At 38.4% G+C, this 18,521-nt stretch overlaps 1 protein-coding gene across 6 annotated transcripts in view; it reads right to left on the bottom strand.

Annotated features, from left to right (window-relative positions):
• Nucleotides 1-18,521, bottom strand: part of BOD1L1 (biorientation of chromosomes in cell division 1 like 1) — a 57,650-nt gene that overhangs the window by 5,988 nt on the left and 33,141 nt on the right. For 2 of the 6 annotated variants that reach the window (XM_037898048.2, XM_037898050.2), the window contains 13 exons: nucleotides 18,048-18,091; nucleotides 16,668-16,755; nucleotides 14,720-14,790; nucleotides 14,422-14,503; nucleotides 11,411-11,484; nucleotides 9,874-9,958; nucleotides 8,736-8,809; nucleotides 6,435-6,507; nucleotides 6,319-6,353; nucleotides 4,217-4,265; nucleotides 1,597-1,631; nucleotides 1,408-1,492; nucleotides 808-979 (listed from right to left, as the gene is read on the bottom strand). In XM_037898048.2, coding sequence (XP_037753976.1) covers nucleotides 808-979; nucleotides 1,408-1,492; nucleotides 1,597-1,631; nucleotides 4,217-4,265; nucleotides 6,319-6,353; nucleotides 6,435-6,507; nucleotides 8,736-8,809; nucleotides 9,874-9,958; nucleotides 11,411-11,484; nucleotides 14,422-14,503; nucleotides 14,720-14,790; nucleotides 16,668-16,755; nucleotides 18,048-18,091 — 967 coding nt within the window. Of the gene's footprint in view, nucleotides 1-807; nucleotides 980-1,407; nucleotides 1,493-1,596; nucleotides 1,632-4,211; nucleotides 4,266-6,318; nucleotides 6,354-6,434; nucleotides 6,508-6,867; nucleotides 6,943-8,735; nucleotides 8,810-9,873; nucleotides 9,959-11,410; nucleotides 11,485-14,421; nucleotides 14,504-14,716; nucleotides 14,791-16,667; nucleotides 16,756-17,967; nucleotides 18,092-18,521 lie in introns of those variants that run through there. The other 4 variants (XM_037898049.2, XR_005225227.2, XR_005225228.2 and 1 more) reach the window with 4 other exon arrangements.

The following is an 18,521-nucleotide window of genomic DNA, read 5'->3' as shown; positions in this document are numbered from 1 at the left end:
CTAGATACCATGAAAATCTGAGAGGACTAAACTAATGTCAACTTCAGTACATCTACAGCGGCTAGAGATGATACCAGAGCTTACGTTATGATGACATGAGGTACAATATTTATAAGGGATAAGTCCCCACACCATGCACACACAACTTTAAGTGTTGTAGCTAAACAGATAAACTTTAAAGTATTAAAATCTCAGCTCTTAATACATGCAACCCAACATCATCTTTGTTCCAGTTACTGGTAAATATGCTTTACCACTCCCATCATTCTCCCTGCCAGTTTCATTCCTGTGAGAAGTGAAAAGCATGTCAATTTCCAGACTGAGTGGAGGATGGCACAAAATACTAAGAGTTCAATTGCAAAGAAAGCCATTGCTTTGTGCTTGGTCTACATGGAAAAATTATATTGGCATAGCTACATTGGTCAGGGTGTGAATTGCCAGTGTACATGCAACTATGTGGATGGAAGAGTGCTTCTGTTAACATAACTAATGGTGTTTGGGGAGGCGATGTTACTACAGCAACAGAAAAAACGGTCAGTGTAGGCTGTGTCTATGCTGGGGGCGATGCTGGCATAGCAATGGTGACATAGGTTGTGTAGAATAGAGGCAACCTTGGAGTTGCAATCTGTAGGTCAACCTGTTGAGGAGCTGGGATTTTTAACACTAATGTTACTGTCCTGTTTTGTAGGGCTGACAGATTTTTCAATATCAGACTCTTATTTTTTAAAAAGAGAGGTTAGTTAACTGTGTGTGTCATAGAACATTGGAGGCAATGTCTTTTAAAAATACTAGCTAGCTGAATATTACTTTTGAGCCTCTAATCTCGTGGCTGATCTAGTTGTGGCTCCAGAATGCGTTTCATCATCTTCATCATCATCATCATCATCTTCATCATCATCTTCATCTTCCTCCTGTTCTTTTGTTTCCTCTTCAGCAGCAGATGCCAACTTCCGACGTTTTCTTTCCGGCTCCAGTATTTCTGTCCATGAAAAATTTTACATGTGTTATAATTTCATGAAAGGCCCTTCAAAAGACACTTAGTTTAGAAAAGGCATTTAAAATGGGACTTGTAGTAGAATAAGTAATTTTCCGTTTCCTTCATCCTTCAACACTTAATTCACACTTGTTTGACTTAATCTCTCAAAACACACATTCTCAATAGTTTACTTTCGCAGTTCACAGCCAGAATTCATACAAAATTCATCGGGGTTTATAGAAGCATCTGGGATGTACCAATTCTGACAGGAGATTACATCAATTTACATAATATTTACACTAGCTGTAACCCAATGATTTTTTCCCCAATGAAAGGAAAACATAATAAAGCTGATCTTGTTACAATTTTATGTACACCTAAGCACAGTAAACTCTTCAGTCTGTTAAGAGCAGCACAATTTCATGTCTTACCAGTTTCCTCTGATGGAATCACAGAACATCTGGGCTTTCTTCCTCTTCGACGCACAATCATCTCTGCTTTCCCTGCCTCACCCTCCTGAGGTAATGAAATGAAAGCAAACAGGACTAATGAAATGTGAGAAAGCGGGCCATTTTTCAGTATACTGCCTAGAGGCTTTCAGTAAAAATGCTTGAACTTACATTTGCTGTTTCTTTCTTATTAGACGTGTCTTTAGCTAAAAAGAAGAAACACTGTAAGAACTCTACCTAAATGTAAAACTGAACTTCAAATCCCTTTACTAATCAATCTTTTTAAAAGAAAGTTTCTAAACTCAGTTTGTTGGCTTTGTATAAACATCACCAAAGTAGTCAGAAACACATTTAAAAGCGCTCTTTCCAGCAGGGATGCCAACCAACTGCAAACAAAAGACAGATTTTTTTGTTTTTGAAAAGAGATGGTCTATTCATTAAAAATATTCAGGTCTTTAAAATTAAGATTTTTAGGTCACATGACACTATTTACTGCATTTATTGATTTAAAATCAGTAGTAAATGCCATTCCACTTTAATGAAAAAGCAAAGTTATTTAAATATTTCAATTGCAATCTAACAGAGGAGGATGGCAGCCACAGAAAAGGACAGAGTTTTAGGGTCTGACTGCAACTCTTGCATTAATCAAAAGGGACTATTCATGTAAAGGTAGACTGGATCCTTCATTTAATACTTCTGAAGGACTGTGATGCATGTTTCAAAAATGCATATACAATCTCCATCATGCAAACTGTCCTAAGAAGCAGCTCCCAGGCCTGAAAGGGAAACTATATATCTGCTGTCACTGTAGTGGGTGCTTACAAACTCTAACTTTGGCCTGCCCAGCTCTGTGTTGGAACAAAGTCTACTCCATTCCTGGCTGATAATTTTGCCAGTTGGCATCATCTGAATAATGGTGCAGACAGAAATCCCTCATAACAGAAAGAAGAAGGAGGCTCATAACAAAAGCAAATTCTTGTCTTTCTTCCCCCCTCTACAGAACTACTAGCTCTCTTTGCTGTCTGCAAGGCATGAGAAAATCCCACTCCCAAGCCTCGACTCTGCCAATTTGGTTGGACAAAGCTTGATCATCCTATTAGTCCATCTGCTTATTTGTCATAGCATACGTAGAAAGGACATCTAACTATCCAAATTATTAGATCGTATGAGCAGAAACATATAATAAAACTATAAACACACATTTAAGTGTGTTGGAGTTAAGTTAATAAAATTAATGAAAAAGCTCAAATTGTGAATGAAAACTATTAACATTCACATACATACCTATATTAAATACAATTATGCAGGTAACAAAAATGTATGAGATTAGTCCTTCCATTAAGAAAAGTATTTCATGCAAAATAAAACTTCTAACGAACAAATTAATAATAAAATGTGAACAGAGTTCATTCATTTTGCTGTGTTAAACTATGAATACATTAACATTTCGTAAAATCTCTTACAAAAAACACAGATGTGTTAAAAAGTACCCCACAAGACATATAACCTCTCTTTAAAATATAGAATGGTAGAATCATAGGACTGGAAGGGACCTCGAGAGGTCATCTAGTCCATATAGTATGGATACTATAGCTTTCCTATAAAGCTTCAATAAAAGTATATAAACAGGTTCTACCCTGAACCTGTGTAATAATCCCCAAAAAATCTTGATCCAGTAACAACCACTATAGTAATTGGTGCAAAACAGTTTCAGTTATAAATCCAGTATCATGTGCTCATAACTTTCTGAAAAATTCTTGAGACATTTTCCATGCTTAAAGTTTTGCCCAAAGAAGATTATTTTTGGGAGGGTTAAGGGAAATTTGAATCAACTGTGTTTCTCTCTCTTTTGTTGTACAGAAAAGCCCCCAAACCCTATTTCCTACTCTGAACACTAAGTTTCTCCCCACAATGAACCCCCACGAGATAGCTATTTTTAAGCCAGACTTTGATATTTCAAACATAGCATGGAACTAGCCTCACTGAAGTGTAATGCCTTGGTTAGGTTTGGAAAAAAAACCAACCCGTTTTATTTAATAGTTATACATGTTTGAAACTACTACTTGGGCCATGGGAAGTAAAACAAAAATCACTTCATAAAAAAACTCTCCTTGGCTCTGAAGCCTACAAAAAACTAGATAGTGGTCAGGCTCCTGGTGTGCTGAGACAACAGCCTATCATGCTGACCAATACCATCCCAATGTTGCTTTGTATACCTCCCTTGGTCTAGCTGTACCCATCTTTTGATCCCATTTCCATTGCAAGTGAAGTTAGTTGAGCAAAGATAGGGTAAGTACATATTTTTCTATTTGTATTTTAACCTCCTTACCTTAATATTTGCAATTTTGGTATCTGATTCATGGAAAGAGATGGAAGCAAAAATGGAAACTAGCAGTTGAGAGTCAGTTTTACTATAGTAGCCACTGCTTCTGTGAAGTTCTGCCCTGTGCCCCCCAACACAGTGTATGTGCATATAGCATAACAACATCTTCTGTCGTGTATTATTTCTTACTTAACGCCAGGAGCAGCACTGTTGAAATAAGTCCTACCAGGATCAAAAGAGAATAACCTAGTTGCTATCTTTCTGTTCTATCTAAAACTCGTATTAGGGATGGACATCATGTTTCTACCAATTCATTTACTTAGTTTCTACAGAGAGGAGAGACGGTTGAATGCAGATGCAAAGCTCAGGAAGGACACTTTAGAACTTTTTGGAAGGTAAGCTTTTATAGGTCCCCCCCTTCTCTTTCCTGCTGATCTGTTAAGATAGATGGATGATTTATTTGCTTACCTGTCTGAGAAAACTTTCCTCTAGTAGCAAGATTTGGAGACAGTTGAACCTAAAATTAAAAAAGCCCCAAACATTTCTTAAAATAGAACTAGATAAACCTAGCAATGGATTAGCAAGCACTAAGATTTACTTCCATTGATATAAAAACATGTTTCCAAAACCGGAAACAACAGAAAAGTCTGACTGACATGCAGAATATTTCATATCTAATTTCTTGTAGTGACACTGGTCTGCATTTATTCTATGCATGACTGGACAACAGAGTTTGGAACAATTTTTTGTGAGCTTAGTTCATGGACAAATCAAATTACATCAATTATTGAAACATGCATTTCACACCTTGGAATGCTACTGCTTAATGAAAACAACCGAGATTACACATATTTCTGAAAACTAACTTTGCACAGTCAAGACAATTTAATATATAATGATATGTAGGAACGGAAAGTGTAGTACAGTAATTTTATGTAAATCTACACTACTAAAGAAACTCACAAAATCACTACAGCCACAAATTAGTGTTCACTCTGGATAGAGGAAAAACTGCATAACTACAATCTGCTATGATAAGAATACAAAAACAGTTGCTTTCACCACTGGATTTAAGAGTCTGCAATAAGGAGTCTAAAGTTCCCTTTGAAGTGTGTATTTATCCCCAGTAGCATTAATGGATCAGAAGCAATCTCCCCTTTCTTATCTCCAACCACTAAGGCCTCACGTTATAGGGACACACTTTCTGGTGGAGGGTAGACCCAGCTCCTTCTGGACCCAATCTATGTTGACTGATAAATCTGCCAATGTGAGTCACCACACAAAGATGCAGGACATTCCCTTATAAGGGGCTGTTAGAAATTGTCAGCTAATAACAAATGTTGAGTGGGATTAGAGCTAGATGAAGAACAGTAATTCTGTTTCATGGAGGATTTCCAAATTTGTTTTCATTCTGATTCGGAACGAAAACAAAACAATGAAAGATGCTCAGCAAAACAAATCCAAAAAGGGCTTTATTGAAAAATTGCTTTGATACAATTCCGCCAGGCAGGCTAAAGGGCATTTGGGAGCCCAGAAACCTTGGCTGAGCAGGCAGCCTCAAAGCTCAGGAGCTGGGGTTCTCAGCCTCTTCAGCAGCCTGCTTGTCGGACTGCTAAGAAGCCAGGAAGATTGGGATTTGGGTTTCACATGGCTCCCGGGCCAACTGGCTCCTCAGGCTGCCTGACTCCTGTGGACCATTTCAGATTTGGTGACTTGGCATTTACCTTTGGGAAATTCCGAGTCAGAAAATTTCCAATCAGCTACACTTGGGGTAAAAAGTTCTGATTCAACATCACACCACACTATAATTTGACTGGACTGTACTGAGCAAAAATGCTTTCAACAGAACAGGTATCTTCTTTAGCAGCTGTTGTACGGGTTAAAATATTCATAAAATCGACAGCAAAGACTCTTAGAAGTTAGAGGGTTACCTAGGGAGCTATTAATTTACTATTTACATATATCTGTCTTCTGACTAGGCCTATTAGCTTAAATACAAACTGAAATCCCCCATATTGAAACTCCCGACAAAATACAGGGATCATACAACCAGTTTTTACACTAGATCATCTCTCCTACATATTAGGCACTTAATACTTATATACATTGAGCTCACTGCTGGAACTAATAGGGTGGGAGAGGGGGCAAAACTGTCTAAGTCTTTTCCCCCTTTCCTTATACTTAGGCCAAAATAACCCCACCATAGGTAATAACAGCATACAAATGTCTGTAATCAGTATTTGAGTCGGTGTGTAAAATTATCTGTAAAAAGTTTGATATTTTCATTGCTGCTACAATTTTTGAAAGAGAATTTACATCTACAATGCTGGATTCAAAAAAAGCACTGCTAAACTGCTGGACACTACTATTGAGGTCAATTGGTTAGAATACCTTTTTGCTCACAGAAATCAACTATTATATTGGATTATATTTTCAGGACCATACCCTCAACCAATAATTTCTAGTTTATATATTTATTGATTTGTTTTTTACATAGTAAGTTACATAAAAAAAATTAATTTTAAAATGACCAAAATGTGTGAATCCAAATAAAATATTCAGACACTCACATTCCCAGTGTTCGTGTCAGCTTCTGAATCCACCCCTGACGGAGAAAAAAAAAAGTAGATTCAGAAAAATCATTAACGTTTTCATATTTTCCATGAAGATATCGCATAGTACTTACTACTCTGTACTGCTTCAACAGGGTATTTACGAGGCCTTCCTCTTTTCCGCTTAACTATTACAGGTTGATTTTCCTAAAAAAAAAAAAAAGGGGGGGGGGGAGCAGGCTTTAGTTACTATAACATCAGGTTTTAAATTAGTGCAGGTATTCATTCAATATTAAGAATTACCATACTATCATGGTTTCAAGAGAAATCTGAGACCTTTTCTAGTACAAAGTATCTTTCCAATGACATACAGAACGGCCTTCAAATCATAATAGCCAAAAAAGTCTGCAAACAGCTGAGCCATTCAGATGATCAAAATAAGATGTTTTTTTCCTATTATTTAAAGACATATGTCTTGAGTAAGAATCACTGCCAATGTAACTTACACTTCAGCACTAGTTGGGGTCTACATATTTCAAAGCTTTGGTAAAGAATGCAATCTTTTACCTCTAGGTCATTGGCTTGAATCTAGCCCAGGTTGTAAGTAACAAAAATCATCATCTGATTGCTGTATTGTAGCCTCTGTGAAATAAGTTAGTGCAGGTCAGTCTAATTTTTACTGGACAGATGGCCAGATCCCAAAAACCACCACCACAACTGGCACCTCACTGCTAGTTCCAGGAGAGAGACCAAAGACTGAGGACCAGATCCAAAGCTCATTGAAGCCGAAGATGGTCTTTCCTCTGATTTCAGTGGACTTTGGATCAAGCTGTGAATGAGCAAGGAAACCTACTTCCCTCTCCGCTCTAGGGTATGTCTACCTTGCAGCTGAGGGTTTGAATGGAGCCTGTGCAGATGTACCCGTGCTAGCTATAGCCTAGCTACCTCACTAAAAGGAAAAGAAAGAGGATGCTGCAGTGCAAGCTTCACAAGCCCACTTGACATTTCTGGGTCCGTATTTGCTCATGCAGCCCACACTTATGCCCGCGCTGCAGTTTCCTCACTTTTCCTTTTAGCAAGTTAGCTAGAGTACAGACAGCACAGATGTGTCTACACAAGCTGCAATTCACATCTCCAGCTGCAATGTAGATGTACTCTTAGGCTACATCTATACTACGAGCTAGAGGTTGGCTACTCAGCTTGTGTATGCATACTTGCACTAGTCTGATAAGAGCTAGTGCAAATATAAATAGCTGTCTTGCTACTACTGTGGCCACACTATTTATACTCACGTTCGCTCTTCTCAGGCTAGCACAAATGTGTGCACACAAGTTCGGAATCACACCTCTAACTCATAGCGTAGACACAGGTATAGAGATGCGTCTTCCAATTTTGGGTTTTGATACAATAGGAGTGTTGTAGGGTAAATTTGCACTGTCACTACCTGTGCTGTGTCTAGGTAGTGATTGCAGTCTCCAGGACAGTCAATCAATGCACCTTTCACACACAATAAATTAACTTACATTTCTCAGCCATATACTTTGCAGACAAGTACTATTTTTCACACCCCTCGGTTTGTAAAGCCAGGCTGCTGCCTTAACTAACATAAATTCAACTATACATTTCTCTGAAGGGGAAAAATACAAATATATTTAAACTTCTGAAAATTGCCTACAATAGCTTTTCCATATATCAATATGTCAAGATATTGTGCCCTGATACCTGGCTAGAAATAGAGTCTTTATACCATTGGAAAGGGACAGTTCTTGGCTTTTAACAGTAAATAGCAACAATTACTGTGATTTATAGTTCTGAAGAGTCATGAGATATCAGATCTCAAACCTGTCACTGGTCCAGAATTTACTTTTGTGTATATTTCAGGCCACTGTAGTTTGGAGGGAGAAATCCAGCCTTTGTGAGACTGGGGTCTGGGAAGTAAAGAAAAATGTTCTGCCAGGTTACGTTTAAAAAAAACAAAAAACAAAAAAACCACCCGTGGCTGTTTTGCCTTTTGGGAGTAATCTTGGTAGAGATGGATTAATTTGGAGGAATGCAAATGAAGTGGTCAAGGTTGCATGCTAAATGCCATTTGTTACACATACAGCACCAGCACATACCATGTCTCTCTTTAGACTACTCTCTTCAAAAAAACCCCAAAAAACCTTACAAGTCATATGACTTCTCTCCTGCATTTTTTACTCTAGGTGATGACAGAACTACTTATGGCTTATATTCTGGACTGGACATTATGGTGTGGCTATTTAGTCAGTCACTCTACGATGCTCCAGGTGATCAAATCATTGTTTTCTTTTATGGCTGTGGTGAAGTCAATATTATTTTTATTGCTGCAGTCAGAAAGTAAAAGACAAAACGTAATTTTGTCTTAATGCTAAACTTTCAAATGGCAATGAATTAAGATGGATAAGACTACTTGCCTCTACAGAACTTAAATTAGACTCCAGACTCTGCTTTGCTTTTTCACAAGTATCCTGCTTGCTGGTTAACTCATCTGCACAAAATACAAAGTCAAAGACACAACTTCACTGCATATCTTTGCTTTAGAAACAAAAAGTATTGGCCACAGTCTCTGTACTGTCTCAAAACTACTTTATATGCCTGGGGGTACTATAAATTAAACGTCAGTAAAAATATTATTAATACATCAGATAGTATTTGTCTTACAATTTTTGCTGTATTATGTTGTTTAGGCTGCTTCATTAGACAAGTGGGAGTTACTGTACAGGATTTTGGATTTTAAAGTAATGGAATTACAATGTTTGAGAGGGTGACCCATATTATTATAACAAGAACCCCAAAGTCAACTCATTTATTGATACTACTATTAATTTTTCCCCACACCCACCAACCAGAAAGTAGGGAGGTGAGCTGATTGCAAAACAAACTCAGATTTGTCAGCAGGTTTGTTGGTATTGAGAATTGAAGCCATTAAACAGATCAATCCCATGTTAGTGTATAGACACTATGCAAAGGAAGGTAGATGAGGAAGTCAAAGCCTACATTAATTCATAGGACACTATATCATTTTTTTTTTTTAGTACAGTGTATAAATTAATTAATAGCGCTAAGTCACCCACAGTCAATGCAATTTATACACTTTACTGCTACAGGCAGCTGTATTGGAAAGGGGAGTTCCTCTCTGGGAGAGCAGGTTGTGGTTCTGTCAAGGAAAGGCAGCTTTAATTTATGGCCAGATTTACACAGAGCCTCACTAGTGAAGTGCCCTGACCCTCCCATCTCTCTGGCAAACTGCCCATTTTCTGACTCCAGGTCATGCAATGGAGCAGAAGCAGTGGCTGGCTTACATTCCTGTGCACCTTCTCTGGACAGGCCTTCCAGGGGCCCCAAATCAACTCTTTGGGAGTTTCAGAAGCCAACCATGTGTTTTTCAATGGCTGCTACACTTAACATTTTTATAGACAACTCTATTAATGGAGAAGATAAGCAAATATTTAATTATGAAATAAAGATTCTCATTCTCAGAGACATAGTCTAATTAAAAAAATTAACTGTGTACAGTTTCAGTAAATTGCCCTGAATTTATATTTCCATTACCTTTTTCTTCCACAGCACTTGAAAGAGGTATGTGTTTCCTAATGATTTCTTTGGATACCTCAGCTGTATCTCCAGAGGTCACATCCTTAATTATTTTGAAAAAATAATAATAAAAAGAGGTATTTTATTACAACTATAAGGTCACTGCCAGCTACTCTTAAAAAATATGAATGTAAAATACTATTTTTATTCTTCATGGCTATTTAATTCCCTATTAAAACTTTAGTACTAAAGTCAATGGGGGAGAGAACAAACAAAATCTCATGGGCTCATTCCTCTATAGAGCATTTTATCCCTCCAATTTTGTCTTAATATTTGCAGATTAATGAAAGGTCAATAGAAGACGTACTACTATGGGACCTCTGCTGTACACGCTATCTTTTTTTTTTTTCTTACCAAAGACAGAGCATCAGTTGAATGCTGGTACCAAGTAGTGGGGCAATCTGGTCACACAGAATATACTCAGACACACTCAGATAATGGCTATTTTTCTATCAGATGCACGGGAAAGAAAAAATAACCTGGTATTTTCCCTACTGATTATATAAATTTCACAGTAACCAGGTGGTGTTCAGCTCTGTGTGTGACATTTCTCGATGATGAAAAATAGCTAGTGGTTTCCCCTTCAGGGTCCTTCATAGCCATACATGCAAGGGAGACAGGAGCCTATTCCCATTAAACCTCAAAAGCAGGGGACTGGGGCAACCAATGGAAAATGGGATGTTGGAAGAAGAGTTTAGAAGGGGTGTTTTCTTCAGGGGGAGAAGCTGAGATAGCCTGGACTGTGGGTGGGACTGTAGAAGAGGCTGGCACAGCCTAGGAGTGTTGTATAGGAAGAAGATTTTAGGGGGCAGTGAACCTGAAATAGGCTTCACCAAGCTGTCCCTCTCCAGTCACCCCACAATTGTGTCCCAATCCTCTTTCAGCCTTTAAATCCTGCTCATTTTCAGCTCCTGCCCAATCTCTGTCCCTACTCCCCATTCTAACCCACCTTTTTGTTCCTCCCTTTCAGTATTCCTCCATTCTGCCCCTTTTCCCTCATTTCCCTGCCTGCAATATATAGCACCAGCCTCCTCTTCTTCCCCTTCCCCCAATTCCAGAGACCCAAGCTGGCAGGGCACCAACAAGGGGAGCAGAGAGAGGGGAAGCAGAATCTTTGGTAGCAACAGCTGCCTGCAATGGTTGAGAGGGAACTGGTGTTGTATGCCTGCTGTCCAGCCAGATGTACAAGATTCTGCTGCAGGCAGATTATATTGAAATGAAGGAAGGTGCGAAGAGCTGCCAAATGTGTGAATGTCACATCTGATGTGTGACACTTAGCAGCCTCAAAATTTTGGAAGAGTTCAAAATTGAGGCTTGAACAGTTTGATTCTTTTCATGGTAACATTTAACAGTTAAAATATTATTGTAAGCATTTACAATTACTGTAATTATGAAAACCACTCCCTCCCAAAAATATAAAAACATATCTACAGCATCAGACACCAAATTCTCTCAATATCTTTTTGACTAAAACAGTGAAAATGGATAAAAATACCTTGTTATCTTTTATTTTGGAGCACTGACTTGGTTTGTTTCCTTTTCTCAAATCTTGAGTAATTGGATAATCATCTGCAAAACAGTTTAAATGTTTAACTGAAATGCTCCTGTCTATGCTTATGAGAGCCTGATCCTCTTCTTATTTACACCCGTTTTGCATCAGTGTAATTCCACTGATGTCAGCCAAGTTGTCCCTGATTTACAAAAATGTAAATCAGGGTGGGGGGGGTGGGGGGAGATAAAAAAAATCAAGCCCTTCTCTTTGAAGGAGCAAATACATGAAACAATGAAAAGAGACTTTCAGTTCCATATTACTTCATAGTTTTTTTTAAAAAGCATAAGAAACAACCTCAATTTCATAGATGTGGCACACTAAATTAAACATGGACCTCAACTGCACTCCAACCAGATTAAACAGCAAAACTATTTTACATGCCATATGTTTGCATTCAAATATATTTATAATTAATCATGTTGACAAATTCATTTATTCTCTGGAGCAATAGAAGAAAAGCAGTCATCACAGAATCACAGAATATCAGGGTTGGAAGGGACCTCAGGAGGTCATCTAGCCCAACCCCCTGCTCAAAGCAGGAACAATCCCCAACTAAGTCATCCCAGCCAGGGCTTTGTCAAGCCTGACCTTAAAAACCTCAAAGGAAGGAGATTCCACCACCTCCCTAGGTAATGCATTCCAGTGCTTCACCACCCTCCTAGTGAAAAAGTTTTTTCCTAATATCCAACCTAAACCTCCCCCACTGCAACTTGAGACCATTACTCCTTGTTCTGTCATCTGCTACCACTGAGAACAGTCTAGATCGATCCTCTTTGGAACCCTTTCAGGTAGTTGAAAGCAGCTATCAAATCCCCCCTCATTCTTCTCTTCTGCAGACTAAACAATCCCAGTTCCCTCAGCCTCTCCTCACAAGTCATGTGTTCCAGTCCCCTAATCATTTTTGTTGCCCTCCGCTGGACACTTTCCAATTTTTCCACATCCTTCTTGTAGTGTGGGGCCCATAACTACACACAGTACTCCAGATGAGGCCTCACCAATATCGAATAGAGGGGAACGATCATGTCCCCCAATCTGCTGGCAATGCCCCTACTTATACATCCCAAAATGCCATTGGCCTTCTTGGCAACAAGGGCACGCTGTCGATTCATATCCAGCTTCTCGTCCACTGTAACCCCTAGGTCTTTTTCTGCAGAACTGCTGTCTAGCCATTCGGTTCCTAGTCTGTAGCAGTGCATGGGATTCTTCTGTCCTAAGTGCAGGACTCTACACTTGTCTTTGTTGAACCTCATCAGATTTCTTTTGGCCCGATCCTCTAATTTGTCTAGGTCCCTCTGTATCTTATCTACCTCTCCTCCCAGTTTAGTGTCATCAAGAGAGGAAGTGACAATTTCCGTTAGTCCAATATCATTCACATATTTTTACTCTTCTAATGTCATTAATATGTAGCATATATAAAATAATTATGGTTAAGAGGTGCAATATCTTCTTTTTGTAAAACTCTTCAGTGGTAATTGAGGCAGGGCTTAATCAATATTACCCAGGGCAGATCACAGTTCTCAGATGGGTAGATGCTCTGACTGAACAGGTGAAACATCTGGCGGGATATTAGAGTGGAGCGCCTATTCCCTCTTTGTCTCCCCCCAACTTCACCTCCCAGATCAAGCCCCGATGCCCTGTCCATCAGGGCTTGAACTGGGAAAAAAAAATAAATAGTGATATTTTCTCAAGCTTTACCAACAAGCTAAGCTCCACCTACTTCAGATGCCAAAATGAGACACCACTCGCAGTAGATTTTGTGATGTTCAAAATATGATTGTGTTTATTCTGCTGGGATCCTCAGGCTTGCAGGAGATGGTTCCCTCTCAGTACGATGCACCTACATCTATGGGTACTGCTGGACTCGGCTCTCCCTTGATGGAAATGGGGATTCCTTGCTGGACTCTATGGGAGTGGCTGCCCTTTGATGAGGATGCACTCTGGCTCTGTCCCTCCACTCTGGCCTTTCAGCTCCACCGATCAGATTGGGGACAAAAGGGCAGTGGTACTCTCCTATGCGCCATCCACTCATAACACCAAAAAGAAATGCCACTCAACAGATTATGCAGGTCTTCCTAATACATCCCTCTGCTTTCTTAACTGCTTTTAACAACAGTGAAATACGTAACAATGTTGACATTTAACATCTGAGTTAACAGTCCATGGAGATGAACAGGAGCGATGCCCACTTGTCAGAGTAATTGTTTTTGACTCTCTACAAACTCAAGCAGACAGTACTGCATGGGTCACGTGCATGTTTTCAAGGTTATTTTCTCAACCATAAGGGCTATATTGACTTTTTTGTTTAAATGAAAAATGGAGATATTGGAGAAAAGAAGGCAGTCTCAAAAATAAATAAATGAATAAAAATACACATTAGTCTCCTGTTTATCTGAAACCTTATTATCCAAACAGCTGTTGAGAAAGATGAGCCCCCAGTTCCAGGGGATGCTACATGCTGATGAATGGCTTCTGCAGCAGCACAGGGAGCCCCCAGTAGCCCTGCTGTCATGGGAGTGTGGGGGACCATGATAACGGAGCTGCAGAGGGCTCCCTGCGCTGCCTCAGGGCCAGTGACACCCAATTCCTGCAGAGGCAATGTGAAGGGAAGGCTGCAGTCCTGGCTGGACAAAACAAAGTCCTGGCCGGAGGTCTCTGCTCCTGCAGGGATCAGGTGTCTCTAACCTGCCTGTGCTACTCCCTAATGAGACAGTTCATCAATGATCAGTGCCAGGTACTCCCACAAATTTCTTGGAACCAAATCAACCTTTGAAGGTAGAGACTAGGACTGGAAATCAAACCTGAGCCTTATGCATGGCTGTGCAGAGCACTATCATTAAGTTACCAGACTGGCCCATGAGCCACAGGTTATAGACACAAATTTGAACACACAAGTATAAAAAGCCCTCAAGATTTATGAAGATAAATATGAGTGTGTCTACAGTTGTTTTAGCTACCTGATTCACCCTCTCGAGTAGGCGATTGGTTTTTTTCCATTCCTGGCATGCTGCTTACTTTTTCCTGATCAGGTATTTCTATCTGTAATTAAAAAGTGGGAGTATGTCAGATTTACCACATGAGAGAACAGAAGAGGCAATCCTGTTCCCAGGCACTGGTAGTTCAAAAGGATCTGTATATGTACCAACTTCATGTTCCATTTAGAATGCTGGGTCAGGAAACCCAAGGTCCTGAAGTAAAATGGTTATGTATGTTTTGCTTCAGTCTGTAAAAGGTGAATATAATAAGCATGCTTACCTCTTGATCTTTTACTTCAATCTGGATTTTTGCTGCTGCTGTCATGTCTATGGTATTTGAAGTTTCCTGTGCTGAAACACAAAGGTATAAATATATAAATGATCAAGTTATTAGTATACACTGCATATATTGGATATAAGATGCTCAGAGAAAAGTGTAGCGAGGAAGAGCGTTTATGCACAGTATGTTGCATCTTGCCTGGAGCTGGACTGAGTAGAACAGAATTAAATATTTAAATCTTCATTCTGAAATTACACTGTGATTGATTTCCCACAGTCCAATTCCCAGTGGACGCAATACATCTGTTGGCAGTCCCAGGGGGCAGGTCTAGTGATTGGGCACTGAGACTGAACTATCCTGCTAATGATAATCCCTCCAAATCAGGGTTCTAAGGCACTGTAGCTGCGTTTACTATACCTGTTGTGTGAATATACAGAGGACTTCACTCTGTGGGGATATCAGAGAGGTGCCTTTTATGATCACTAACATTCACACACAAGAAGGAAAATAAAGGGTACATTCAGACTTATTTTTGTCTCCCTATTCTAGCAGTAAGGAAAATCTAGAGGAAAGGTAAGGTTTTTTTTCTGGTGTTCAGTATTTCACCCATAATATTCTTCCCTTATATTTTGTAAAAAAGCAAGAGTATGTAAAGAATAATTCTTATGCCAAAAAAGTATGTTTGACCTTAGTTTGACCACAAATTAACAGTTGTACAATACTCTTGTGTGAGAGATTTTTTTCATTACAGACTGCCATTGTACTGTAGAAGTTACAATGGATAACTCAATAACAGCTTTGCCTTCAATAGGGCTTTGAAGGGATGTGAAGTCGAGTTTGATTTCTCTGACCAAAGCTTAATGGTCACTAGTACCACCTATGGCATCGTGGGAGGGAGCTAAACAAAAAAGGGGGCAGGGAGGTGATTAACATTGAGATATCTGGGTGTGCAGGGAATTCTAATCACCTGTGGGCCCAATTATAAGAAAACGGTTCAATGCAATATATGGGAATGAAAAGAGATTTGTAAAATCTTCTTCGCTTACAGCAGTACACTGTTGTTGTGCTATTCCTGCTTTATTTTGGGGGATTTGCATGCATAAAAGTTCTGTGAATGCAAAGAATTACCCAACTTCAGTATACAACTATGGTAACTGCATGATGAAACTTCCTGAAAATTTAGGCCTAACTTTTTTGGATTCAAAATGTCCAGTAGTAAAAACAACTGAAATACCTATCTGATCAGATAATTCAGTAATATCTCTGAAGAGAAAAATGAGGGTAGGACAGTGATTTTTGAGCCACTCTCATGCATCTGAGAGCTGAAAGTTATAAAGAAATAAACAGTGTATATTAGTCTGAACTATTGGTCCCAAACAGCATCATACAATTACCCTTTGTTGGTATATCCCAAAGTCAAAAATTAAAAATAAAGTCATGGTTTAAGTAATTCCATGGTGAAACAATCAGCAAGAGAAATATATTTCACAAACAAATTTAGCATGGAACTTCTCTTTTTGTTTAGCTGCATGTGTATACAATAGAGCTGTGTGGAGAATGGAAATTCCATTTTGAGCAAGATTTTGAAAATTTGTTTTTGTTCTAATTAAGAACAAAACCTGAAAACACTGAAATCCTCCATGAAAGAAAATTCCAGGAAAAAATTGTTTTTGGTCAATTGAAACTTTTATTTCAACTTTGACTGAAATTATAATATAGAATACAAAATAAAAAAAATGTTAAGCAAAAAGTCATTTCGAAAGGAAAAATGTTTGTCCCAGAAAGGCTGAAACACTCCCTCTTGCTCATTTTTACTTTGAAAGGAAATTTTGGCAAAATTGACACTTTTCAATTTTCACGGAACTACACTTTCCAACTGAAAATGGTTCTGTCAGTGTTTTTCTAACCAGCTCTGGTGTACAGTATATGTAAGAATATACTTACTTACCTGTTTCTTTATCTGTGGTTACTGGAGATTTAGATTTCCTTTCTTTGTAGCTACACTCTTCAACTCTTTGTGTGTCAGAGTTTTCCACCTAAGCGTAAATCACAATTGCAAAGTTAATACACTTATTTTATTCATTGAAGTTATGAAGGCTGAAAGAAGAGAAAGTTTTCCCCAATTGCTACTCTCAAAATAGAATATGCCGTAGAAGGAAAGAACTGAATGAACACAAACAAGTTTGTTCTCAGAGCTCTAATACCTATACTAACATAGAACAGCAACATGATGGAAGACCAGTCTAGCTCTATAATAACTATTAGTATTTCCAGAATTTCTACTTACCATATTTTTAATGAAAGCTTTCCTTCAAGCTTCAATTAAAACATATTTTTATAGGTTTTGAAAAGGATATAATAGGAGGGACTACATACTAATCGGCATTAATGGGAGAGCACACAGCTACATGTGCAGATGCTAAATTTATAAATAGCAGTTTTAGGATGACCAGAAATGCAGTAAATCACCATAATAATACAGGACTGGGAAATAATTTTTACAGAAAGAACCATTCTCTAGTAATAGCTCAGACAGGTAAATGCTTAGTGATTCTAACATTTTTAAGTACATTATAGATTATTAATTTTTATACTTTAATAAATTACTTTGTCATCTGGATTAGCAGCTTTGTGTTATAAAGTACATGCCTTTAATACCCTATGACATTTTACATCTGCAATGTTTTCAACTACACCCTATTATATTTATCAACCTACAAATCCTTGTATGATCACAACACATAGTATTATCAGAAAGCCCGGCCTTCTTAAAGTTTCAATTATCATCCCCATTTTTCCTCTCTGTTCCTCCTGCTGAGGAGATTTAATGAAGCTTCTCATTTCAATCTGTCAACACTGTCCTGAAATGGTCACAGACTGTTGCAAAGTAATGTAACAAAACCTCTTTCCTGAAAAGCTCAGTGTGCTTGCATCTGCAATGCTCTCAACACCTATCAGGTTGAGAGCACAGGTTCAGAGATAAGAACCAAGCTCTGGATGGTGAAGGTAAGAAAGGAAGAGCTGAGGTACTCTAAGCACAATTATGTGGCAAACTGAAAAATAGCAATTATGCATCAATTTGCATAGCTGCATAACCTAATTATACACAGACCTTGTATATACTAGAAATAACATTTCCCTTTAGATTGCAGTATGCAATTTTGTCGTCCCAGGATATTAGAAAGACAAGATGCATGAGGTTGAACTTCTGTTGAAACTGGTCCAATAAAAGGTATTTTCTCACTCACCCCGTCTCTCTTATTTCCCTTCAGAGACTGCTCAATGTAAATCCAAAACGTAAAACAAAGTAAACGTAACAAGATCTTACATCTATAGGGTCTTTCTTCAAAGCAGCATTCTTCAGAGGCAAATCTGTTAAAATAAAACAGAATACTGATTTTATGGAAATCAAAAAGTCCAGCAGAAGCTTCGTGCCGCCTCATGATGTATCCAAAAAGGTTCCTGAATATGTGAAGTTCATGTACTATCTAATGCAATGGGTTTTTTTTTTTTTTTTTAAAAATGAAAAATATAATTTTGATTTCTAAAGGGTAAGGTAGTTTAAAATCATTAGTGTTTTATGGCTACATATAATTTAGATATTAATGGATGAAATCCTGGCCCTTTTGAAATCAATGAGTGCAATGCTATTTACTTCAATGGGATCAGGATTTCATGCCATATATTTAAAATCACAAAGCTGGATGCTGGATCATGGGATAGTACATAACACATGCTGCAGCATCAGGCTCAGTAGGGGAACCTAAGCTTACATGATTCCAGTAACAAGATCCAAGTGTGT

Source organism: Chelonia mydas, chromosome 4, assembly GCF_015237465.2.
Source record: "Chelonia mydas isolate rCheMyd1 chromosome 4, rCheMyd1.pri.v2, whole genome shotgun sequence".
Lineage (NCBI taxonomy): Eukaryota > Metazoa > Chordata > Testudines > Cheloniidae > Chelonia > Chelonia mydas.
This window is presented reverse-complemented; position numbering and strand designations above follow the sequence as displayed.